Source organism: Hemiscyllium ocellatum, chromosome 33, assembly GCF_020745735.1.
Source record: "Hemiscyllium ocellatum isolate sHemOce1 chromosome 33, sHemOce1.pat.X.cur, whole genome shotgun sequence".
Taxonomy (NCBI): domain Eukaryota; kingdom Metazoa; phylum Chordata; class Chondrichthyes; order Orectolobiformes; family Hemiscylliidae; genus Hemiscyllium; species Hemiscyllium ocellatum.
Window position 1 is genome coordinate 19,116,493 of NC_083433.1, and position 26,581 is coordinate 19,143,073.

The window sequence follows — 26,581 nt, forward strand, 5'->3', positions numbered from 1 at the left end:
GTGGTGTATGTATGGAATGAGCTGCCAGCGGAAGTGGTTGAGGCTGGTACAATTATGACATTTAGCAGACATCTGGATGGGTACGTGAATAGGAAGGGTTTAGAGCGATATGGCAAATGGGACAAGATTCATTTAAGATATTTGATCTGCATGGATGAGTTGAACCGAAGAGTCTGTTTCCATGCTGTATGTCTCTGTGACTCAGTGAATTGAAAATTACTGCATGTTATTGAACAACCTGTATTTTTCCACAATTAGATTTGGGAAAATATGGCATTTCGCACTTAATCTGTCTCCGACAAACCCAATTCTGGTGAAGCTGCTTCATTAGCTGGTAAAGTTCACTATAAAAAGTCAGGTTTTTTTTACTGAAGATAGTAGACATGCTTTAACCAACTGGTAAGTGATTGCCGGGCAATCATTCTTGTGCAGGGCATAGGCAATTACCAGTGACCAAGCTCATTTCTTCAAGTTGTGAAATGTTTTCAGGTGGTTTTATATATTTTTAATTTCAACCTTTTTGTTTTTCCTCCCTGGCTATTTATTTCCCCTCTCTCCATTCAACCTTTCAGATATTCTCCCACTCGACAGGTTCACAGATGTTATTACACACCTCTAGAGCTGGTGGGATTTGAACCCATGCCTCCTGGCTCAGGGGTAGGGACCCTACCACTGCACCTCAAGAGCGCCCCACATCCAAATTTTCAATTCCGCATTTTATTTTTCTTCCTGCTTCTGATTTTGATTTCAAATATATTGGTTCGAAATCCAGGTCTATTTTCCTCTTTTGAATTCTCAATCTGTAAATCTCATCAGTTGTGAGGATGCACAGGAAGGGGCCTCCTGGCTGGAGACCTAATCAAAAGTTTCGGGTGAATTTCCTACAGTGAATAGGTGCCTAAGTTACAAATGAAGAGCTGTTGCATGACCTGAATAATTTATATATAAACCAGTGGTTAGTTAAAAGCAAATTGCAGATTGTACTTGCTATGAAATAATAGGAAACTAGGATTGTGTGAAATACTCAAATTAAACTTTCTGTGACAGATAATAGAATGTAAGTGAAACCCTTCAGATAATTTCAACTCAGAGGAATGCGTCTTCAGCAGAGAATGCAGAGCAAGGCCCTAATTCAAAACTTAGGATATTTAAACTTTATTCTTTCATGGGATGTATATGTCGCTGGCAAGGCCAGTATTTATTGCCAGTACCTAATTGCCCTTGAACTGAATGGCTTGTTGGGCCCTCTCACAAAGCAATTGAGATTCAACCGCATTTACTTAAATTGAAAAAGTATACTTTGTTCATAAAAATTATGTCTGTTAGTACGTACAAAAAGATTCTGATGCTGTTCTATATCATCATTCCAACGAGGAAAAAGGTACACAAACAGTACATCCACTGTACAAGATAATGAGAGGCATAGATAGAGTTGATAGCCAGAGACTTTTTCCCAGGGCAGAAATTGTTAACACGCGGGGTCATAGTTTTAAGCTGTTTGGCGGAAAGTATAGAGGGGATGTCAGAGGCGGGTTCTTTACACAGAGAGTTGTGAGAGCATGGACTGCGTTGCCAGCAGCAGTTGTGGAAGCGAGGTCATTAGGGACGTTTAAGAGACTGCTGGACATGCGTATGGTCACAGAAATTTGAGGGTTCGTACATTAGGTTTACCTCACATGAGGATCAATGATCGGCACAATATCATGGGATGAAGGGCCTGTTCTGTGCTGTACTGTTCTATGTTCTATGAACTACTGCACAGTTGCAAATAGCAGTTTTCAGTAGGAAAATCTTTTACATTTTGAGGCAAAGAGATAGTCTGATAACTGAACTGACCATCACTAAACTTCAACAGAAAGACTTCAGACAATGTTCTTTCCCCACCACACCTTGGCGACAGCTGCCCCAAGCTTCAGTGAGTCCCTCAGCAGGTAGTCCTGGACCTTGGAATGTACCAAGGTCTGCATCACTCAGTCAGGGTCAACTCCTCATGCACTGGAAGACCAGCAAGGTTCAGACAGAACAAAAAGCATCTTTCACTGGGTTGATGGTCCTCCAGGTGTGTGTCCTGGGGAACAGACTGTAGAGCACAGAGTTTCGCATCATGGATGAACCTCTGGGTCTGGAGTCACATGAGCCCAGCCTGGGTAGGGACTGGAGGATCTGATGGGCTTTCATAACAATCCACTTCATGGTCATCATTACTGAGATCTGATTCCAGATTTAGTTAATCGAGTTTAAATTCAACAAACTGCTGAGATGAGATTTGAACCCATGTCCCTAGAGAATGAGCCTGATCTTTTTGTACGTAAGGCAGTGAAGTTCAGAATACCGCCATCTCCTCTCTGAGGAAATGATGAAAGATCTCATGGAGTTTGAACAAGATCTGTACCCTGGAACTGCCCTGGATTGCTGCCTGTAATTCACAATTAGACAGTGTATCATTTCTGGGCTATCCAAACTTTTCTTTACTCATTTTGTTTTTGCCTTCCCTTTTAAGACAGAGATGAGGGCATTTCTTTTCTCTCTCAGCGTCTTTTTGGAACTCAGTGTCTCAGAAGACAGGATCCATGAATATTTTTGAGGCTGTGTGGTGGATTGATTCTTATTAGGCATGGAATCGAAGTTGATCCGGGATAGGGTGGCACAGTGGCTCAGTGGTTAGCACTGCTGTCTCACAGCGCCAGGGACCCACGTACAGTTCCAGCCTCGGGTGACTGTGTGGAGTTTGCACATGCTCCCCCTGTGTCTGCAGGGGTTCCCTCTGGGTGATCCGGTTTCCTCTCACAATCCAAAGATTAGGGTGAATTGGCCATGCCCATGCAATATTGCCCATAGTGTTCAGGGATGTGTAGGTTAGGCATTAGTCAGGGGAAAATGTGGACTAATAGGGTAGGGGAATGGGTCTGGGTGGGGTTACTCTTCGGAGGGTTGGTGTGAACTTGTTGGGCTGAAGGACCTATTTCCACCTTGTAGTGATTCTACGAAAAGGGGGGAATGTGGAATGGGAAACCGATCAGAATGATCTTATAGAATGGCTGAATGGCCTACTTTTTCTTGGAATTTGTCCATTAGTGTGTTCCAGCTTTCAGTGAGGCCTATTTTCCTATGAGAAAGTGTTATGTCCCCAGATATCTAGGTCACATTTGTAATGTATCCTAGCCAGAGTATTTCAACTGGCTTTTATCAGACAATCCTTTTTGGACGTCAGTGGAACAACGGGACTAGAGTTTGGCTTGTGCTGTCACTAACATTGGTAGTGCATATGAATGATGCTGTTGACATAGCCGTCCTATTTGAAATGGTTATTTGGTTTTGCTGTTGAAATACTTCCACAGAGGCCCATATCCTATCACCAAGTCACCCATTATTTACATATACATCTTACTTGACACTGATCCAGCTCCCTCAGTGCCAGCTCTCAGAGTGAACAGAACCCTTGACATTCGTGTTTCTATCCATCAACCAATGCTCCCTGATTAGACCAGGTTAACAGCCCCAGTCAGGGATCTCATATTCTATGAGGCCCAACTGGCCGATCTCATTACAATCATCTTGCTGATCAATAGATAATGGTTGACTAATGGCTAAAGTTTAAAACTATTGTAATACTATTAAAAGTTATTCCTCTTAATATGGTTATTTTTATTTCACCATGTACTGCAGATGTCTGTCAATTTCACTCCAAATTTCACTCCAGGCATATGTGCAAACACTAACATAAAGGATTAAAAATACCTATAAAAATGACTAGAATCCAGGTTATAATAATTATTCCATTAAACAAAAGAAACTGGTCACTCAGGGGTTAGCACTGCTACCTCACAGTGCCAGGCACCTGGATTCGATGCCATCCTGAAGTGACTGTCTGTGTGAAGTTTGCACGTTCTCCCTGTGGCTGCGTGGGTTTCCTCCAGGTGCTGCAGTCTCCTGCCACAGTTCAAAGATGTGCAGGCTAAGTGGATTGGTCATACTAAATTGCCCATAGTGTTCAGGAATGTGAAGGTTGGGTGGGTTAGCCATGGGAAATACGGGATTACAGGGATAGGGTAGGGAATTGGATCTGGGTGGGATGCTGTTCGGAGGGTTGGCATGGTCTTGGTGGCTGAATGGCCTTCCTCCACACTGTAGGGATTCTGTAGTTTTATTGGAACACCTGCCAATCAGGAGGGATGGGGATAGAGGCAGCACCATAAGGGGTAATGTCCCCGGATAGTAATCGATGGACTGAAAGGCCTACTTCTGAACCTACAACTTGTATTTTTAACTCATGTCAATCTGGCCTACATGTGACTCCAGCCCCGCAGCAATGTGTCTGACCCTTAAGTGGCTTCCAGGCCCTTTCCACTGACACATTGTGAAAAAAATCCTGTCAAAAAATAAAATGAAATTGATCAAATTTCTCCGGCTGAAGGCCTCAGAGGGTGGCGATTCTGTGAATGTGGAGAAATTATTGCCAGTGTCATGACCAGAGAGCACAGTGACAGAATAACGTGGGGGAACAATCTGTTTGAGGGGAGCTGCTGTGATGTGGGAGGGCAGTGGAAGCAGATTCAATCATTCGGAAGAGAATTAAATAAGTAGTTGTAAATGAAAAGAGGAACGTATCAGGCTGTGGGCAAAGAGCTGTTTGAGTGGTACCAGATGAAGAACTCTTTGTAAGATGTGGCACAGGTACAACGGGAGAAATGTCCTCTTTCTCTGATTCTATTTGCAATATCAAGAAAAGTAGTGAACAGGACCTGCCCAAAATGGCTGCTCATAGGAAACCACAAAGACTAATTTTCCATTATACTCAAATCTAGGTCAACGACTTGGAAACTTCTGTTGAAGGGGCTTTGCTGAATCAGTACATTGGTCACTCTGAAAAAGAGAAGCTTACTTCTCTATTTCTGCCCACTGCCACTTCCTTCATCACCTGACAAATCCTCCCAGCAGTACACTGCAGCTTAGGTAGCTCCCAAGAGGACTTAAACATGGCTGACAAGGGAAGCCAACAGCATAAAAGCAAAAGAAAAAGCATACAATGTGGGGGTGAAGATTATTGGGAATCCTTTAAAAACTAGCAGAAGATACCTTAAAAAGTAATAAGCAGGGAGAAGATGAAATATCAAGTTAGAAATATAAGATTGCAAAAAGTGCTTTTAGATATACACAGGGTAAGAGAGTGGACATTGAACCACTGGAAAATGAAGCTGGAGAAGTAGCAATGGGGAACAAATAAATGGCGAAAGAACTGAATAGGCACTTTACATCAATCTTCATGGTGGAAGACACCAGCGGCATGCTAGAACTTCAAGAGAGTCAGGGAGCAGAGGTTAATGTCATGGCCATCACTAAGGAGAAGGTGTTTGCGAAGCTGCGAGGTCTGAAGGTGGATAAATCACCAAATGGACTGAACCTCAAGAGTTCTGAAAGAGATAGCTGAGGAGATTGTTGAGATACTGTTGGTGATCTTTCAGGAATCATTGGGGTCAGAGAGGGTTCCAGAGGACTGGAACATGGTGAATTTAACACCCCTATTTAAGAAGGGAGGGAGGCAGAAGACAAAGCCCGTTAGCCTGATCTCAGACATTGGTAAGATTATAGTGTTCATTCTTCAGGATGAGATTGTGGAGTACTTGGAAATGCTTGGTTAAGTAAGGCTGAGTCAGCACAGCTTCATCAAGGGGAGCTCATGCCCCACAAATCTGTTACAATTCTTTGAGGAGGTAATGAGCAGGTTAGGCAAAGGAGAACCAGTGGACATGATCTATTAAGATTTCCAGAAGGCCATTGTCAAGGAGCTGCATAGGAGGCTGCTAAATAAGATAATATCCCATGGTCACAGGGGCAAGGTATTGGCATGGATAGAGGATTGGATGACTGGCAGGAGATAGAGAATAGGGATAACTGGATCCTTTTCAGGATGGCAGCTGATGACTAGTGAATTTCCACAAGGGTCACTGATGGGGCTACAAATATTCATGTTATACATTATGATCTGGATGAAGGAACTGAGGGCATTGTTGCTAATTTTGCAGATGACACTAAGATAGGAGGAACAGGTAGTGTTGAGGAAGCAGGGAGGCTGATGAAGGACTTAGACAGGTTAGGAAAGTGGGCAAAGAAGTTGCAGATGGAATATAGTGTGGGAGGACAAAGGGAAGTGTGGATTATTTTCGAAATGGGGGAAGGCCTCAGAAATCTGAAGCACAAAGGGAGTTGGGAGTTCGAGTTCAGGATTCTCTTAAGGTTAACACGCAGGTTAAGTTGGTTGGGAAGGCAAATTCAATGTTAGCGTTCATTTTAAACACATCATTTTAACAATTCATTTTAAGTTGTGGGACAGGGGTAACGCCCCTACCTCTGAGCCAGAAGGATTGGGTTCAAGTCTCATCTGCTCCAGATATGTGCAATAGCATCTCTGAACAGGTCGTTTAGAAAATATCTCCATTGTTGGTTAAGGAAGAAAGAGTAAAGAGTGGTGTTTTTTAAGAGAGGCTGAAATAAGCAGTGATTCCCACTCAGCTTGGTGTAAGGAGTTGCTGCTCCTCCCCGATTAATGACTTGAGGTATACAGGGCCTGACTTCAAAGCCCACAATGCCTCAAAATGTGGAAGTTTGCTAAACAAAAGGGAGGCATGAGAACAGAAAAGATTTTCCAGGATGTTGCCAGGAATGGAGGAGAGGCTGGATAGGCTGGGACTTTTTCACTGGAGTGAGGGTGACGTTATAGAGCTTTGTAAAATCATGAGGGGTATAGGTGAGGCGAATGGTAGGTGTCTTTTCCCTAGGGTGGAGGAGTTCAAGACCTGGGGGCATTTTTTTAAGGGGAGATGAGAGATTTTAAAAATACATGAGGGGCAATCTTTTTACACAGAGAGTTGTTTGTGTGTGGAATGAACTTCCAGAGGAAGTGGGTGGATATGGGTATAGTTGCAATGTTTAAAAGACGTTTCAATAAATTCATGAATAAGCAATGTTTGGAGGGATATGGGTCAAGTGCAGGCAGGTGGGACTAGTTTAATTTGGAAACATGGTTGGCATGGACTGGTTGGACCAAAAGGGTCTGTATGACTCGAGCAGTAGATGCCACAAATGCCAAGTTGGCCACAGCTTGTCTCGATGGTGCCAGTGATTCCTTGACATTTGCTTAGATTCTGAATCATCTCCACACCTCAGCTCAGGGAAGGATTATGGTCAGCTGCATAGCAAACCCAAGGTTCCACTTAAATGAAAGAGAAGTGGAGGTTGGAACTGTTTTAACTTACAGTGTACCTACATGTGTTTCCCATCCAAAATCTCACCTCAGTGGTTCAAATTTAATTCAGAGATTGGGATTTGCAATTTGTGTGAGGTATAACAATCAGCAAACAGTGATGACTAGGAACTGGGACCATTATGAAGAAGTTCAATATGTTTGTTACTGCATGGAGTGCTATAAAACTAAGGTAAGCTGCTTTCTCAGAATCAGAGTTTTCAAGATGTTTGAAAGAACTCAGGGACTTGCATTGTACAGTATTCATCTCTTGGCTCATTTCTTATGCCACTATTTACACATTTCCCAGCTTCAAAACAAACCTCAGGAGGTTATAGATTGGCTGGTACGTTAGGCAGGCACAGGGCAGATGGAATTTGATGCTGAGAAATGTGAAGTTTGGTTGGAGGAATGCAGAGAGGATGGCTGTGCCGATTTCACAGACTAACGTGTTTTCCCCCAGTATTTATGAATGTGGTTAACAATGTGACATTGGACAGATATCTCCCCACTCCTAAGCCATACCGACTGGGAAACAGACACAATCCAGGACACCACAGAGAACTCCCTGATCCCCTTCACAAAGGTGCTATGGGATAGACCATATAGGAGCAGAAGTAGGCAATTCAGCCCACCAGGTCCATTCCATTATTTGATCATGGTTGATATGTTTCTCAACCCCATTGTCCTGCCTTCTCCCCATAACCCTTGATCCCCTTACCAATCAAGAACCTAACCATCTCTTTAAATACATTCAACAACTTGGCCTTCGCAGCCTTCTGCAGCAATGAGTTCCACACATTCTCCAGCCTCTGACTGAAGAAATTCCTCCTCATCTCTACTCTAAAGGGTCTTCCCTTTCACTCTGAGGCTGAGCCCACAGGTTCTAGTCCCTTCTATTGGTGGAAACATCTTCTCCACATCCACTTTATCCACACCTCTCAGTGTTCTGCAAGTTTCAATCAGATCCCCTCTCATCCTTAGAAACTCCATTGAGTACAAAAAAAAACAAGTCAATTAAATGTTGCCTAAATGCAGATTCCCCCAAAAATGTAAAAACGCTGCAGAGGTTCAGCTTTCCCGTCATTTTATTTAAACATCTAACTATTTGGCTTTTATGTATATGTATGTTTTAGTTTAGTAATGGGACACTTTCATTTATATCTTTATCCAATTTTTATTTAATGTGATTTGGATCCCTGTTGCTTAGTGAATCTGACTTTTAACCCCTTGGATGTAATTAATTACCATGATTCCACCTATTTGTTTGTAGCATCAGTAAGTTTGGATGTATTGCAGGTGGATCCCTTAGTGATTTACCAGGATCTTGATAGGAACGGAGTATAAGTAGAATGGAAAGACTGGGACTTCTTTTTAATGAATTATACGAGGTTGTGGGGTGACTTTATTGAGGTTTTAAAATCATGAGGGGCATAGGTGAAGTGAATGACAAGGGTCTTTTCGCTAGAATGAAGAAGTTCAAAACTAGAGGGCACATTTAAAAAGGACATGAGGGGCAACGTTCTTACATAACTGGTGTGTGGAATGACCTTCCAGAGGAAGTGGTAGATGCAGGTACAGTTACAACATTTAAGACATTTGGATAAGTTAACGATCAGGAAAGGTTTGGAGGGATATAGGCGATGAGCGGGGAGGTGGGACTAATTTAGTTTGGGAACATGGTCAGTGTGGACTGGTTTGACCGAAAAGTCTGTTTCCGTACTTAATAACTCTACAAATCAAAAACAATTGGCAGTAGTTCAATTGGATTAGCCTTTGATCCAAGATTTTTATTAAATTCAAATTTCACCATCATTCTCATGAAATTTAAACAGTGCCCTCAAAACCATAAGCTTGGGGAGTTCTGGATTACTAGTCCTCTGACATTACCCCTCTCCCGCCAGTTCCACTAGGTGGGACATTCATTTGGAAAACCAGTACAGGTACAATGGGCTGAATAGCCTCCTTCTGCACCACAACAATTCTGTGGTTATTTATCTATTTACTGTGTACCTTGGTTTAACACCTCCTCTGCCCTCAGCACTGACTGAATTCTACCGCTGCTCCATTTAGCAGGTTCCCACAATCTCTATTCACCGAGGTCCGCATTGACACCTCTCCGTATTGAAAATGTGCTGTGATTGCTTTGAATAACCAAGATATTAATCAAAAGAGTGCAATTTTCTGTCAAACAGAAATCTATTATCTAATTAACTAGTTTCACGGGGTCACCACAAACTATATTATCCATGAATCCTTAAAAAACTTTTATTCTGTTGGTTCCTGAAGATTTTTGAATATTTTTATCCTCCCTCTGTACCTTTATCTGACTTTTTCTCCTTAATTCGTTGTCACATCCAAATAGATTACTGCTGTATTTTGTCTGGCTTTCTGTTGCTTTATGTCAGCCCAGCTACCTCTTGTTCTAAGTCCCGATAAAAGCAGAAAAATCACTTTCTCCTTCACTATTGATGCATTTCCAGCATTTTCTGTTGCCATTCCCAAATTCTGATGCTCATCATGTTTTGGTTGCTCAAATCAGGGAAGGCATATACACCTAATGGTAAGGTCCTGGGGAGTGTTGCTGAACAGAGACCCTGGAGTGCAGGTTCATAGTTCCTTGAAAGTGGGGTTCCACGTAGATAGGAAAGTGAAGAAGGCATTTGGTATGCTTGCCTTTACTGGTAAATACATTGAGTGCTGAAGTTGGAATGTCATGTTGTGACTGTACAGGATATTGGTTCGTCCACTTTTGGAACACTACATACAATTCTGTTCTCCCTGCTTGAAACTTGTGAAAAGGTTCAGAAAAGATTTACAAGGATGTTACCAGTGTTGGAGGGTTTGAGCTATGTGAAGAGGCTGAATATGCTGGGGCTGTTTTCCCTGGACTGTTGGAGGCTGAGAGGTGACCTTATAGAGGTTTATAAAATCATGAAGATCATGGGTGAATAGCCTAGGTCTTTTCCTCAGGGTAGGAGAGATCAAAAGTAGAAGGCGTAGGTTTAGGGTGAGAGGGGAAAGATTTAAAAGGGACCAAAGGGACAACATTTTCACACAGAGGGTGGTGCATGTAATGGAATGAGCTGCCAGAGGAAGTGATGGAGGCTGGTACAATTCCAACATTTAAAAGGTATATGAATAGAAAGGGTTTCAAGGGATATGGTCCAAGTGCTGGAAAATGGGACTAGATTTATTTAGGATATCTGGTTGGTGTGGATGAGTTGAACCGAAGTGTCTGTTTCCTTGCTGCACATTTCTATGACTCTATTCTTTCATGTTTTTTGTTTGTTCAACTAATCTAATCGACCCCTATTTAGCTAACCCACTAGATTGAAGTTCTGATCTATTTCAATATATTTTTAATCCAGCTGTATGTATTTTAGCAAGCTTTGTGATGGACCAGCTGTGATGATACTATAACTTTAAGAGGTCTGATTTGTCCTGGATTTATAAAGAAAGGTTTTAAGGCAGAGGTGAAGAGATGTTTATTGAAAACTTATAAAGTAAACAGTAGTGAGGCCTTGGGTTTTTGTTAAGTTGGAACAACAGAGGCAGCTTGATTTGGTAGGATCAAGCTCTCACAGAACCGGGATGTTTTAGTTTTTTAGCTTTCTCTCAGTAGCGGTTGCTGCCGTGTCTGTTGCTACAGTACATCTCTCCGGCAACACCCTTTCTCTGAGTTCTCTTGATGTATTTCCTCCTGCTAGAGTTGCATGTGAAATAATCTATTTTATTGATTTTGTCTTTGCCAAGGATGTGTTTATGGGATATTGCTATATTGGAACAATTACTATTTCTATTCTGTTAAGCTTTCCAATAGAGTTGCAGCATTGCCAATTCTTTTCTTTTGTCTCTCGTTGTATTTTAACTAGAGTATATGAATAAATTGTGTTTTACTTAAGTTGTTTGACCAATCGAATTGCATCTGGAATGCAGCGTCTTAGACTTACGTTTAAAATAAGGAAAAGTTAGGGTCCACACTATCTTCTGAATATATTTTTAAGGAAGGTTTGGTCTGGTCCATAACACAGCAAAAAGAGAGATAACAACAAATTAAAGCTGACTAAGAAAGAAGTCTCTAATGGAAACTCGAGATAGGAAGTAAAACATTCTTTTTCTACCAGCCTCATGAGTTTGCTGCTATTGATGAATCTAAATGCCATCTGAGGAAGCCTGATAAATCCATATCCCTAAATCTGCTATGTGTGGGATCCATTGTTCAATCTGCAGAAGCTTATTTTGATGTAAAACAGATCTCATTTATCACCAATGAGCCAATACAAAAACATTTATGCAGTAACATTCTGGCTGTTTGGCTGATGTTGTGGAAAGTTGGTGGCCAACAATATTTATGTTTATCTTTATCTCCATATTATTTTCTATCTTTCTGTCTGTCTCTATACATCTCTTGTAACTCATTGGATAGTTCATTTCTTATCTCTTTCACTGGAAGGAATTTTGGAAAATTTCCGAAGGATTTTCTCAGGTGCAACATGCTTTAAAAAAAACCCTGTAAACCCAATTATTAGAAAATAACATGAAAATAAATGTTGCAATATCACCCCCTCAAAATGGACATTTCATCGTTTTGATTAATTGCTTACTTTTTTTCCGAAGGTTCTGCTGACAGGAAGGGAAGGAGAAAGGATGGATCGACTTGTGTTGTTACTGAAGTGAACAGGGGTTATGCCCAGTTAATGTTGAACGCCACACTGAGTAACAGAAGAGTGACTGGTGAGGCTGCCAAAAGCCAAACAAAGAGGCTGAACATGTACTGCAATGTCACGCTTGAAGATGGTCTGGGAGTATTGGAGATGTGTCAGTGTGAAACCATTGAAACAACAGCAGCAAACCATTCTGCAGAGAGTACGTTGTGTTCAAAATGCAATTGTTAAAGCTGGTCTTTATTAACTCGTGCTGTCACCTGAGGGTAGAATTGGAGGGGTTGGGCTGTGCAGAATATGGGGGAATTGAATGGGCAGAAGGAGGAGGAGGAGAAGCAGATGGGAAATCCTGTAGCTTGACAGGAACAGTAGAAGTGGCTAGCCGTGGGTGACAGTGCCAATTTTAAAAGTTCACCTCAGGGGATCTCCCATCCACCGCCTCCAACCTCATAGTCCCACAACCCCGCACCGCCCGTTTCTACCTCCTGCCCAAAATCCACAAACCTGCCTGCCCCGGCCGACCCATTGTCTCAGCCTGCTCCTGCCCCACCGAACTCATCTCCCAATACCTCGACACGGTCCTGTCCCCTTTAGTCCAAGAACTCCCCACTTACGTTCGGGACACCACCCACGCCCTCCACCTCCTCCAGGATTTTCGCTTCCCCGGTCCCCAACGCCTTATTTTCACTATGGACATCCAGTCCCTGTACACCTCCATCCCCCATCACGAAGGACTCAAAGCCCTCCGCTTCTTCCTTTCCCGCCGCACCAACCAGTACCCTTCCACTGACACCCTCCTTCGACTGACTGAACTGGTCTTCACCCTGAATAACTTCTCTTTTCAATCCTCCCACTTCCTCCCAACTAAAGGAGTTGCCATGGGCACCCGCATGGGCCCCAGCTATGCCTGCCTCTTCGTAGGATATGTGGAACAGTCCATCTTCCGCAACTACACTGGCACCACCCCCCACCTTTTCCTCCGCTACATCGATGACTGTATCGGCGCTGCCTCGTGCTCCCACGAGGAGGTTGAACAGTTCATCAACTTTACTAACACCTTCCATCCCGACCTGAAATTCACCTGGACTGTCTCAGACTCCTCCCTCCCCTTCCTAGACCTTTCCATTTCTATCTCGGGCGACCGACTCAACACAGACATCTATTATAAACCGACTGACTCCCACAGCTACCTGGACTACACCTCCTCCCACCCTGCCCCCTGTAAAAACGCCATCCCATATTCCCAATTCCTTCGTCTCCGCCGCATCTGCTCCCAGGAGGACCAATTCCAACACCGCACAGCCCAGATGGCCTCCTTCTTCAAGGACCGCAGATTCCCCCCAGACGTGATCGACGATGCCCTCCACTGCATCTCCTCCACTTCCCGCTCCTCCGCCCTTGAGCCCCGCTCCTCCAACCGCCACCAAGACAGAACCCCACTGGTTCTCACCTACCACCCCACCAACCTGCGCATACAACGTATTATCCGCCGCCATTTCCGCCACCTCCAAACGGACCCCACCACCAAGGATATATTTCCCTCCCCTCCCCTATCAGCGTTCCGCAAGGACCACTCCGTTCGTGACTCCCTTGTCAGATCCACACCCCCCACCAACCCAACCTCCACCCCCGGCACCTTCCCCTTTCACCGCAGGAAATGTAAAACTTGCGCCCATACCTCCACACTCACTTCCCTCCAAGGCCCCAAGGGATCCTTCCATATCCGCCACAAGTTCACCTGTACCTCCACACACATCATCTATTGCATCCGCTGCACCCGATGTGGCCTCCTCTATATTGGTGAGACAGGCCGCTTACTTGCGGAACGCTTCAGAGAACACCTCTGGGCCGCCCGAACCAACCAACCCAATCACCCCGTGGCTCAACACTTTAACTCCCCCTCCCACTCCACCGAGGACATGCAGGTCCTTGGACTCCTCCACCGGCAGAACACAACTACACGACGGCTGGAGGAGGAGCGCCTCATCTTCCGCCTGGGAACCCTCCAACCACAAGGTATGAATTCAGATTTCTCCAGCTTCCTCATTTCCCCTCCCCCCACCTTGTCTCAGTCGGTTCCCTCAACTCAGCACCGCCCTCCTAACCTGCAATCCTCTTCCTGACCTCTCCGCCCCCACCCCACTCCGGCCTATCACCCTCACCTTGACCTCCTTCCACCTATCCCACCTCCATCGCCCCTCCCCCTAGTCCCTCCTCCCTACCTTTTATCTCAGCCTGCTTGGCTCTCTCTCTCTTATTCCTGATGAAGGGCTTATGCTCGAAACGTCGAATTCTGTATTCCTGAGATGCTGCCTGGCCTGCTGTGCTTTGACCAGCAACACATTTGCAGCAATTTTAAAAGTGCAAAGACATGTGACTTTGGGTAATCGCGCCACAGTGCCACCTATCTTGGAGGACAAGATCCCAGTTCAGTAGTCTTATTGACTTTGGATTCACAACTCATCAGGGGCTGATTAGCTTAGTTGGCTGGGAAGATGATCTGTACTGTAGAGTAGGTACTATCAAGTGTGTGTTCAATTCCCCTCACCAGCAGAGGTTACCATGAAAAACTCATTCTTGCCTGAGAGGTGGTGAGACCTGGTAGCAGATACATGGAAACATCTGTTATGTTATTCAGGTGGATATCCTCAATAGGTATGGGTTACTACCGGATTAAACTACAGTACCTCGGGCATATACCTGAGGCCGTTACCTGTCAAGTTTACCAGTGGTCCCTATTGACTGTATGGTCCTGATAGCTACAAACTCGGCTGGGTTTATCGCAGGTCTCTAGGTCCCTTCAGTTTATCCTTTCACCTAGGAGTGAGAGGGATTCACTTTAAGTCAATCCTAATGCCTTCTCAGCTAAGTTCTAGACTTAACATACCAACACAAAGGTAAACATATCTTATCAAATAAAGGTTCGGCGAATACGAAGTGTGTGGTGTAAAATATAATAGAAATTTATCAATATAATAAGTTGAATACTCACAATCAGATGTTTTCAGTTAATCACAATCGTTACAGCCTTTTTGAATGTTCTTAAAAGATACCTAGGATAAAAGCAGAGCTTAATACCTGAGTGTCCCAAATGGGATCTTCATAGACTAGCGTGTATCAGCTAGTTGGTTTAGATTGTATCTTCTTCAGGCTAGAATGCAGTGCCTCAACCGAGAATCTTTTAGGCAGGCGTATTTCAGCAAACTCTTAGCCGTCCGTATGTTTCATCCGATCGGTCCGTATTTTGCACAAATGTGTCTTTTCTGCAAGCCTGGTGGTTCAGAGGATGGTTGGGTGACTCATTGTCTGTGTTTCAAGACAAGAGTGAGTTCTGTCTGTTTTAGCTCTGCTTTTATATCCCTTACAGTCTAAGTTAAGCAATTACATCATTTGTTTAAAGAACTGGAATCTCAAACTGTGCCTCGGTCAGCATTGTTTAAAGGTCGCGTTAAACACTTAATTAGCTGAGAAAACAATAAGTAGCTGATAAGTAGCTGGTAGAGAGCAGTTGCCACATAGTCATAGTTATACTTAATTGTTGCTAGGCTAAAATACAATAAAGAGTTAATAGTATCATTGTTGCTACAATCTAATATAATCAGGTAAAATTCCACAGAAGAATTGAGTCTTTTCATGAAGAAGTAGACAGATCCCATGACACTTAACGAGTTAATAGCATCATTGCTGTTAAGCTTAATCTTATACAATATAATATAATCAGGTAAAATTCCACAGAGGAATCGAGTCTTTTCATGAAGAAGTAGACGGATCCCATGACACTTAACGAGTTAATAGCATCATTGTTGTTAAGCTTAATCTTATACAATATAATATAATCAGGTAAAATTCCACAGAGGAATCGAGTCTTTTCATGAAGAAGTAATGGATCCCGTGACACATCATTCCCTCTGAACCAGTCACCATCATGACTTGGAAAGGTACTACCATTCCTTCGGGGTTGCTCGGTCAAAATCCTTGCCCTCTCCCTCCCTCACAGCATTGTGGGTCAACCCACACTATGTAGACCATAGCAGTTTAAGAAGACAGCTTTCCATGACCTTCCCAAGGGATGAACAGCAAACGCTGACCTAGCCAGTAACACCTATATCCCATTAAAGTAATATTTTTTTAAATGGAGAACAAAGGAGTAACTCCATATTTGAGAGCGAGAGATTAATTTGCATCCAACTTTAGTTTTATAAATAAATAGAAGATATTTAATAGCTTGATTGACCCTCAATGAATTAGGATTAGCCTTCATTGCTGGTTTAATGCTAAGTGACAACTTAGAGTTATTCTAGGATTTGAAAGCTACACTAGTTTACCTAGAGAATGCTCAGGTGGTAGCTGGCTTGTCATTATATCACAAGCATGTGTGTTCACATCCTATTCCAGAGTCTTAAATCCAAATCAAAGTGAACCATCCAGTGCAGTGCTGATGGGGATGCTGTGTTGTTGGAGATATAGCCTTTCAAGTTGACTGTAAATGTGAGGTCCACCTGCATTCTGATCCCACTGCATAAGATGGGAGAAATGCTGTAGGTGTTATCCCCAGTGTCCTGGCTGATAGTTACCCATTAATCAACAGTACATGCAAACCAGATATCTGGTCATTATCACATTGCTGTTCTTGGGAGCCTCCTGTGTGCAAATTGGCTTTTGCACTTCCCACATCACAACAGTGACCACACTTTGAAAGTACTTTGTATAAATGGTTTTAGGACATTATGAAAGGTTCTAGATAAATGTAATTCTTTATTTTCAGTGACAGGGAGATTGGGGTTCCTCACCTCCACCTGCCAAAAAAAAGCCTTTGTAATGTCAATTTATACCTTAGTTTGCCTGTAGTGACTGGAATGAGGTTGGCCAGGTGAATCTCATTGGATATGAGTTACCTGATTGGGGCTGTTAACCTGGGCCAATCAGGGAGCCCTGGCTGACAGATATAGATTAGATTAGATTAGACTTACAGTGTGGAAACAGGCCCTTCGGCCCAACAAGTCCACACCGACCCGCCGAAGCGCAACCCACCCTTACCCCTACATTTACCCCTTACCTAACACTACGGGCAATTTAGCTTGGCCAATTCACCTGACCCGCACATCTTTGGACTGTGGGAGGAAACCGGAGCACCCGGAGGAAACCCACGCAGACACGGGGAGAACGTGCAAACTCCACACAGTCAGTCGCCTGAGTCGGGAATTGAACCCGGGTCTACAGGCGCTGTGAGGCAGCAGTGCTAACCACTGTGCCACCGTGCCGCCCACAAAGCAGGTGTAAAAAAAGAAACGAAAAAAAAAATAAAAAGAAAAAAATAGAAAAAAAAAGATAAGCAGGTGTATCAGGGATTCTCCTCCATCTGGGCAGTGGCTGTGAACTGCCTGGTCAGACTCCTTGTACGCTGCATGTTGTAAATAAAGGGTAACTTGGTGATGGGATACCAGCCTCCCTGGAGTTATTTCATTGCCGAGCCCTAAAAATATATGGAATTTAATAAAATTCAGTTCAAGTAATGCAGACAGAATGGAAATTGTATCTAGGTGAGCTCTCTAACTCTCTATTTTCTATGCAGGAGTGTTAAAACTTTGTTATTCACTGCAAATGTTCATGTTTTATTTCTTCTTTGCAGGGTTGAATGGCCTGGATTTGTTGATGTGGTGTTTGGGTTCAGTTATTGGGCTGTTAATAATAACACTGCTCTGCGTTCTCATTTACTTCACTTGCTGCAGACACAAAGGTACCTGTCTGTTTGGGTAGGGTGAGGGGTTGGGCAGCAAGGGCCATGGATTGAAGCACTGGTACTTAAGCTAATCGTAGTGAGCATATAGTTAAAAGTAACGTCTCCAGAACCAACTGTTACTGTGTGGAAACCAATTCTAACTTGCCTGGATCCAATTGCAAACCTATTGAAATCATTTGAGACCCACCAGGCCCACAACCAATTGTAACTCCTGTTGTCTGCCAGAGATATTATCTCAGCACAAGCGAGAGATGGAAGCTAGGGGCTTCCCTTTCTGGCTTTAGTATTGTCCCTCTTGTGATTAGCAAGTTCATTTCCAGTGTTGCCAGACACCACCTTAGTTTCTGCTCTGTGAATTCTCTTGGAATCGGGATAATCAAATTTGAGCTCAGATTTCAACCATTGCTTTCTTCTTGATCTTATTTATAATAGATTGTTGAGAAAAGACAAGTTTGAGATTGTTCTTGTTAGAATTCTATTTTGTTTTTTCATGGGATATGGCTGTAACTGGGCTGGGTCAGACCCTAATTGCCCCTTGAAAAGGTGATAGTGAGCTGCCTTGTTGAATTGCTGCAGTCTTTGGTGTGTAGGTAGATCCACAATGTCGTTAGTGAGGGAATCCAAGGAGTTTCACCCAGCGATACTGCAGGAATGTTGATTTCCAAGTCAGGATGGTGAGTGGCTGAGAGGGGAATTATAGGGGTCTTCCAATGTATCTGCTTTCCAGAAGATAGTGGTTTTGGGTTTGGAGAGTGCTGTCTAAGGATGTTTGGTGAACCCCTGAAGTGCATCTTGTAAATAGTACCTACTGCTGCTACTGAGCATTGGTACTGGAGGGAGTGGATGTTTGTAGATGTCCTGGATAGTATTGAGCTTCTTGAATGGTGTCGGAGCTGCACCCATCCAAGCAGTGGGGAGTATTCCGTCACATTCCTGACTTGTAAATGACAGACAGGTTTTGAGGGGTCAGGGGTGAGTTATTTGCCAAAGAATCCTCTGCTTTCACAGCCGCAGTATTTATTTGGTTGTGTCCATTTCAGTTTCTGATCAATGGTAACCCCAAGGGCATTGATAGTGGGGGACTTCAGTGATGAAGTGAATGTCAAGAAGAGCTCACTAGGTTTACTCCTGTTGGAGGTGGGCATTGTCTGGCATTTGTGTAGTGTGAATATTACTTACCACTTGTCAGCCTAAGCCTGGATATTGTTCAGGTCTTGCTGCATTTGGGCTTGGATTGCTTCAGTATGTGAGGAGTTACGATTGGTGCTGAACGATGTGCCATCACCAGCGAATTACCCCCAATTCCTTGTGATGGAGGGAAAGTCATTGATGAAGCAGTTGAAGATGGTTGGGCCTGGGACTCTACCCTAAGGAACTTCTTCAGAGCTGTCCTGGAACTGTGATAACTGACCTCCAACAACCACAACCATTTCCATTAATGTCAGGTATATCTGCAACCTGTGGAAATACTTCCCCTGATTTTTATTCGCACCAGAATTGTTCGGGCTCTGTGATGCCACACTTGGTTGAATGCGACCTTGACGTCAAGGGCTGTCACTGTCCCCTCCTGTCTGGATTTCAGCTCTTTTGTCCATGTTTGAACCAAGGCCATAATGAGATCAGGGGCTGAGTGGCTCTGGCGGAACCCAGACTAGGCATCACTGAGCAGCATATTGCTGAGCAGGTAGTGCTGGATAGTACTGTGGATGACACCTTCCATCACTTTACTGATGATGGAGAGGAAGCTGATGGGGCGGTATTGGAAGGTTGCTTAGCCTTTGCGGTAACCCAATACCTAGAGCCATTTGTTTGATACCATATGACGTGAATTGGCTGAAGATTGGCATCTGTGATGCTGGGGACCTCAGGAGATAGCTGAGATGGATCAACGTCCAGCAGAAGCTGGTTATAAATGCTTCAGTCCTGTCCTTTGCACAGATGAGCTGGGCTCCTCCTTCATTGAGCATGAAGGTGCTGAGTTTCAGTTCACTCAGACAGCCCAATGCACTATTACTTGCATGTTGCAATCTGGTAGAGGCTCCATCATGTGGCGAGTCAGGAATTTCTCCTGCTCTTACCATCTGCCATTGCCGGTGTGTTGGGAGGATTTCCAATTTGATACTCCAACTGTGGGATGAGCCCATCACCATCAAGTCCTGGGGTGGGACTTGAACCTGGAACACCTGGCTGGGAGGAGTGCAAGCATTAATTGGTGGTATAGCAGGATGAGATATTGTAGAGATCATTGTAATTTCCTTGGACATTGTAATCACATTTGTGCCTCTTTGATACATTCAGGTGCAAATAACTTACCGTCAAATATTTGGACTCCAGCCCCACAGTTAACTGAAGTTGGTTCCAGGGTGAGTATGTCTTGAATTCTCTTTTGAGACCTCTCCACTCTCAAGTTGTTGTCCACCTTTAAGACACTCCTGAAAACCCACATTTAAGAAAAATTCATTCATGGGATGAGGGTATCACTGGCCGAGCCAACATTTATTGCCGATCCCTAGTTGCCCAGAGGGTAATTAAGAGTCAACCCCATTGCTATGGGTCCAAACTCTAATAGGCCATAGATGAGTCGAGACGAGACCAGGTAAGAATGGCAGTTTCCTTCCTAAAGGATATTAGTGGGTTTTTCCCCTGACAATCAACAATAGGTTCATTGGACTCTTAATTCCAGATTTTTTTTAAAAAAATGAATTCAAATTCTACCATATACCATAGCAGGATTTGAATCCAGGTCCCCATTATATTACCTGAGTCTTTGGATTAATAGTCCAGTGCTAATACCACTAGGCCATCTCCTCCCCTTCTTTACTGTAAGTCACCTACCTTTCCAGCAATAAAAGCCATCGGCTTTACTGCTCCCTGGTCCACCAGCAGATGTACTGGGGTAGCATAAGATAGTGCTACCAATGTAGAAACAGGGCTTAGTAATGGTGTTAGTAGAGTCATAACATCATACAGCACAGAGACAGATCCTTCAGTCCAACGCATCTATGCTGACCAAGTTTCCCAAACTAAACCAGTCACATTTGCCTGCATTTTGTCCATATGTCTCTAAACCTTTCCTATTCACGTACCTGCCCAAATGTCTGTTAATTGCTGTAACTGAACCTACATCTATCACTTCCTCTGAGAGCTCATTCCACATATGAACCACCCTCTGTGTGAAAACGTTGCCCCTTTTAAATCTTTCTCCTCTCACCTTAAAAATATGTCCTGTAGTTTTGAACTCTGCGACCCCCAGGAAAACACTCTTGCCAATCACTTTATTTATGCCCCTTTTATAAATCTCTACAAGGTCACCCCTCAACCTCCTACACTCCAGATAAATAAGTCTCAGCCTCTCCTTATAACTCAAACCTTCCATTCCCGGCAGCATCCTGGTCAATCCCTTCTGTACCCTATCCAACCAAAGCTTACCTTGGGACGTCTAACAAGGCCGCCAAGTTGCAAAGTCAGGTCAGGTCAGGCCTCAGATGGTTGCTGTGGAGAGGGACGGAGTCACTTGTGCTCATCAAGTAACACATGTCAGCCATGAGGTCTGAGACTATAGCGAGATTGGAGGAGGCGGGAGAGATGGTGATGAAATATCAGCAATGTTATGACATCATAAACATGATGTTTTCAGATGGTGTCACTGAAGGGCGGGGTATATGGAGGTCGAAGGTTAGAATCATTGAGGATTGCAGAGGTCACATGGCAAAGCATAAAAAGAATGAAATCTCTGGCTACGTTTAGACAGATGACGTTGAAACTAGGAGAGTGCTTTCCTGCCTCATCTTGGTGAGAATCTTAGAATTAGCTGTATTGTCACATGTACTCACAGTGAGAAGTTTACAAGTCGCCACTTGTGGCGCCATCTTAGGTACAAAGGTGCCTGGGTACAGAAATAAAAGGTTCAGTCATAGAGTCATAGACTTATAGAGATGTACAGCACGGAAACAGAACCCTTTGGCCCAACCCGTCCATGCTGACCAGATATCCCAACCCAATCTAGTCCCATTGGCCAGCACTTGGCCCACATCCCTCCAAATGCTTCCTATTCATATACCCATCCAGATACTTTTTAAATGTTGTAATTGTACCAGCCTCCACCACTTCCTCTGGCAGTTCATTCCATACACACACCACACTCTGTGTGAAAAAATTGCCCCTTAGGTCTCTTTTCTATCTTTCCCCTCTCAGACTAAACCTATGCCCTCTAGTTCTGGACTCCCCCAAGGGAAAAGACCTTGTTTATTTACTCTATCCATACCCCTCATGATTTTATAAACCTCTCTAAGGTCACCCCTCAGCCTCCGGCTCCCCAGGAAAAACAGCCCCAACCTGTTCAGCCTCTCCCTTTGGCTCAATTCCTCCAACCCTGGCACCATCCCTGTAAATCTTCTCTGAACCCTTTCAAGTTTCACAACATCTGACAGTGGAGAGGCGTTAGCGGAGGATTGTGTTCTCAACTATGTCAAAGATTGTAGATGGGTTGAGAATGCCAAGAAAGGGAGGTAGACCCAGTTCCTGCGTTGGCTCTCGCTGGAGCCACTTATTCCTGCTGTCAATGGTAATGTCACCTTGGATTCAGTGATCAATAGTCCAGGGGAGGTTGTGGGTTTGAAACCAGATCCAACAACTTGAGTATTGAATGTTGTGGTTCTGCTCGCCGAGCTGTAAGTTTTTGCTGCAAACGTTTCGTTCCCTGGCTAGGGAACATCATCAGTGCGGTGGGAGCCTCGTGTGAAGCGCTGCTTTGATGTTTCTTCCGGTATTTATATTGGTTTGTTCTTGCTGCTTCCGGGTGTCAGTTTCAGCTGCAGTGATTTGTATCTGGGGTCCAGGTCGATGTGTCTGTTGATGGATGTTCTTGCTGTTTCCGGGTGTCAGTTTCAGCTGTAGTGGTTTGTATATGGTGTCCAGGTCAATGTGTCTATTGATGGAGTTTGGGGATGAATGCCATGCTTCTAGGAATTCTCTGGCTGTTCTCTGTCTGGCTTGTCCTATGATAGTGGTGTTTTCCCAGTCAAATTCATGTTGCTGGTTGTCTGAGTGTATGGCTACTAGAGATAGCTGGTCGTGTCGTTTTGTGGCTAGCTGATGTTCGTGGATGCGGATTGTTAGCTGTCTTCCTGTTTGTCCTATATAGTGTTTTGTGCAGTCCTTGCATGGTATTTTGTAAACTACGTTAGTTTGGCTCATGCTGGGTATTGGGTCCTTTGTTCTAGTGAGTTGTTGTCTGAGCGTGGATGTTGGCTTGTGTGCTGTTATGAGTCCTAAGGGTCGCAGTAGTCTGGCTGTCAGTTCTGAGACACTCCTGACGTATGGTAGAGTGGCTAGTCCTTTTGGTTGTGGCATGTCCTCGTTCCGTGGTCTTTCTCTTAGGCATCTGGTGATAAAGTTGCGTGGGTAACCGTTTTTGGCGAATACCTTGTATAGATGTTCCTCTTCCTCTTTTCGCAGTTCTGGTGTACTGCAGTGTGTTGTGGCCCTTTTGAATAGTGTCCTGATGCAGCTTCGTTTGTGTGTGTTGGGGTGGTTACTTTCATAGTTTAAGACTTGGTCTGTGTGTGTTGGTTTCCTGTGTATCCTTGTGGTGAATTCTCCGTTGGGTGTTCTCTCTACTAACACGTCTAGGAATGGGAGTTGGCTATCCTTTTCTTCTTCTCGTGTGAATCGGATTCCTGTGAGTGTGGCATTGATGATTCTGTGTGTTTTTTCTATATCTGTGTTTTTGATGATTACAAAGGTGTCATCAACATATCTGATCCAGAGTTTGGGTTGGATTTGTGGTATGGCTGTATGTTCTAATCTTTGCATAACTGCCTCTGCTATGAGTCCCGAGATTGGTGATCCCATGGGTGTTCCGTTGATTTGTTCGTATATCTGTTTGTTGAATGTAAAGTGTGTGGTGAGGCACAGGTCCAGTAGTTTAAGTATGCCGTCCTTGTTGATAGGTTCGGCCTCCTGTGTTCTGTTATGTATGTCCAGTAGGTTGGCTATTGTTTCTCTGGCTAGGGTTTTGTCAATTGAAGTGAACAGTGCCGTCACGTCGAATGATACCATGGTTTCTTCTTTGTCAGACAACAACTCATTAGAACAAAGGACCCAATACCCAGCATGAGCCAAACTAACGTAGTTTACAAAATACCATGCAAGGACTGCACAAAACACTATATAGGACAAACAGGAAGACAGCTAACAATCCGCATCCACGAACATCAGCTAGCCACAAAACGACACGACCAGCTATCTCTAGTAGCCATACACTCAGACAACCAGCAACATGAATTTGACTGGGAAAACACCACTATCATAGGACAAGCCAGACAGAGAACAGCCAGAGAATTCCTAGAAGCATGGCATTCATCCCCAAACTCCATCAATAGACACATTGACCTGGACACCATATACAAACCACTACAGCTGAAACTGACACCCGGAAATGGCAAGAACATCCATCAACAGACACATCGACCTGGACCCCAGATACAAATCACTGCAGCTGAAACTGACACCCGGAAGCAGCAAGAACAAACCAATATAAATACCGGAAGAAACATCAAAGCAGCGCTTCACACGAGGCTCCCACCGCACTGATGATGTTCCCTAGCCAGGGAACGAAACGTTTGCAGCAAAAACTTACAGCTCGGCGAGCAGAACCACAACAACGGATACCCGAGCTACAAATCTTCAATCAGATTTTGAGTATTGAATCCTGGGCTAGCGCCAAGGAACGCTACACTGCAGGAAGTAACTGTCTTTCAGGGGAGCTGAACACACTCAAAGGGGTGCGTAAAACATTCCCGGAGCTATTGTGAGGAAGGACAGAGCATCTCTCCTCAGTATCCTGGCCAATGTTTATCTCTCAACCAAAACAGATCATTTTGGTCACCATGACATCTCAGTTTGTGGGATCTTGCTGTGCTCCTACTGGGCCTTGACATGGTGACCATCTGCAGGTCAAGAGGGGTGATGTTGGCAGCTGTGGGCAAGCAGACTCTGGCTGGCTGACGAGCCTCTCCCTGTGGCTATAGACACACTGAAATATCCGATTGAGTGGAAAATACTTTTGAAGTGTTCCAGCAGACGCTTGGAGATGTATTTGCAACATTAAAGAGCCACATCTTGCTTTAATTTCAGAAACTCCTGTTATTTGTCTTCATATGTGTGCCACGGTGTGTGTCTATTTCATTGTGTGTGTGTGTGTGTGTATCTGTGTTAGCACATGTGTATGTGCGTGCGTGTCTGTCTGTGTTCGTGTGCATCTGTGTGCACGCATGCGTGTGTCTGTGTTACTGTGTGTGTGCAGTGTGTGTCTGTGTATGTATGTTAGCGCATGTGTCTGTGTGCATGGTAGTTCATTAGGAGGAGGATAAATATTTGACTGTGGCAGGAACTTGTGAATGCACATTCAAAGCCAGAGGTTAGAAGGTTGATTAGACATAATCTCTGATATACTTTTCTGGTCATAATTTAAATTCAGTTTGCACATCACAAAACACCAACTTCACTGAGTACTTGTTCCCTCTACACACACAGTTCTCACTCAATTATCCCTTAATTAATAATGTCACCATCAGTTGTTCTCTCTGTTCTTGGGCATCCCTCCCAGACACTGCCAAATGAAAACAATGAACTCTTGTTAACATGGGCAGGCTGTTGTTTTACAGCCATCTCATGGTTCTGAGCAAACAAGAGCCTCTGCCCCTGGTCTGCCTGCCATTGTTACGTCAGAAAGACTTACAGCTTAATCATGGGCAGTGTGACATATTTGGGCCACAACCAGGTCAACGGCCATCAATGGGGCTTGAACCTGAGGCTTGTGATACAGAGGGAGGAATGCTGCTCTGCAAGACCCCTTTCTTTTTGCTCATCACATGGAGTGTCCTGTTTAAAGAAGCCCTTGAGCTAATTTGTCTGAATTGCTTTTATGAAAGAGTTACAAGAGTTCACAAAAATACACAACTGGCTGTAAAATGCTTTGCGATGTCCTGTGTTTGTGAATAGTCAGTCATTCTGTCTCCCTTTCTCTATGAGAACATTTTCACATGCAATGTCCAGAAGATTACTTTTCCTTATGTAGACCTTTAAATTCTCTATTTTCTCACAAGCAGCCATTCCCCAGGGACCGACGGTTACCACGAGAGCAACAGTTGCCAGGAGACCAGCGGTTATCACCAGAGCAGCAGTTACCAGGGGACCTGTGGTTACCACGGGAACAACAGTTGTCAGAGGAGCAGTTACCAAGGCTTCCTGATTTGTCACCACGGCAGGCGTTGCTATGGCACAAACAATTGCCACGGACACAGCGAATGCCAGAGGAAACAGAAGTGCTTTACTCAGCCTTAGATCTGATAGCAATGGACAAAAGAAGGAAGGAAAGATTATCTTAATCATGATGGAGGGGCCCTTATTTCAATGCTGCATCCTGAACTTGCTTTAGACTGTTATCAGGGACCTATTGTCCACCGGATGTTCAGAAGATTGCAACATTATATAACTTAAATTCACAATGCCCCGTCTCTATCTGTTCTCCTGTGTCCATTCCCACAATGTCTAATGTCAATTAACAGGAACTATAGCGGAGAAGCTCCTGCTCCCAGGCCTGTGTCATTGCCAATCAAATTCATATGGCACCCTATCACCTAGGATTCCTTCACTAAAGTGTGGCAAAAATTGATGTTGCAGCTCACCTGATGTCCATTTCCTGGGTGAGCAGAGACTTTCTCTGATTAAATATTGGGAAAACTGAAGCCATTGATTTTGAATGGCAAGTGCATTCCTCTGCCTGGCAACAGTTTGAGACTAAGTCAATCTGTTGGCAACCTTGGGGTTACATTTGATCTTGGGTAAGCTTCCAGCCTCTTTTTTTAGTGTAATCTTCATGATGGCCTATTTTCACCTCAGTAATATCATCCGGCTTTGCCTCTCTTTCAG

At 44.0% G+C, this 26,581-nt stretch overlaps 1 protein-coding gene across 1 annotated transcript in view; it reads left to right on the forward strand.

Moving 5' to 3' along the window:
• Positions 1–26,157, forward strand: part of LOC132831418 (uncharacterized) — a 37,332-nt gene extending 11,175 nt beyond the window's left edge. Inside the window, exons 2-5 of the mRNA XM_060849552.1 lie at positions 11,861–12,109; positions 17,537–17,644; positions 19,946–20,010; positions 25,759–26,157. Of these exons, the coding sequence (XP_060705535.1) occupies positions 11,861–12,109; positions 17,537–17,644; positions 19,946–20,010; positions 25,759–26,037 (701 nt within the window). The 3' untranslated portion in view covers positions 26,038–26,157. The remainder of the gene's footprint in view (positions 1–11,860; positions 12,110–17,536; positions 17,645–19,945; positions 20,011–25,758) is intronic.
• Positions 26,158–26,581: the final 424 nt, after the last annotated feature.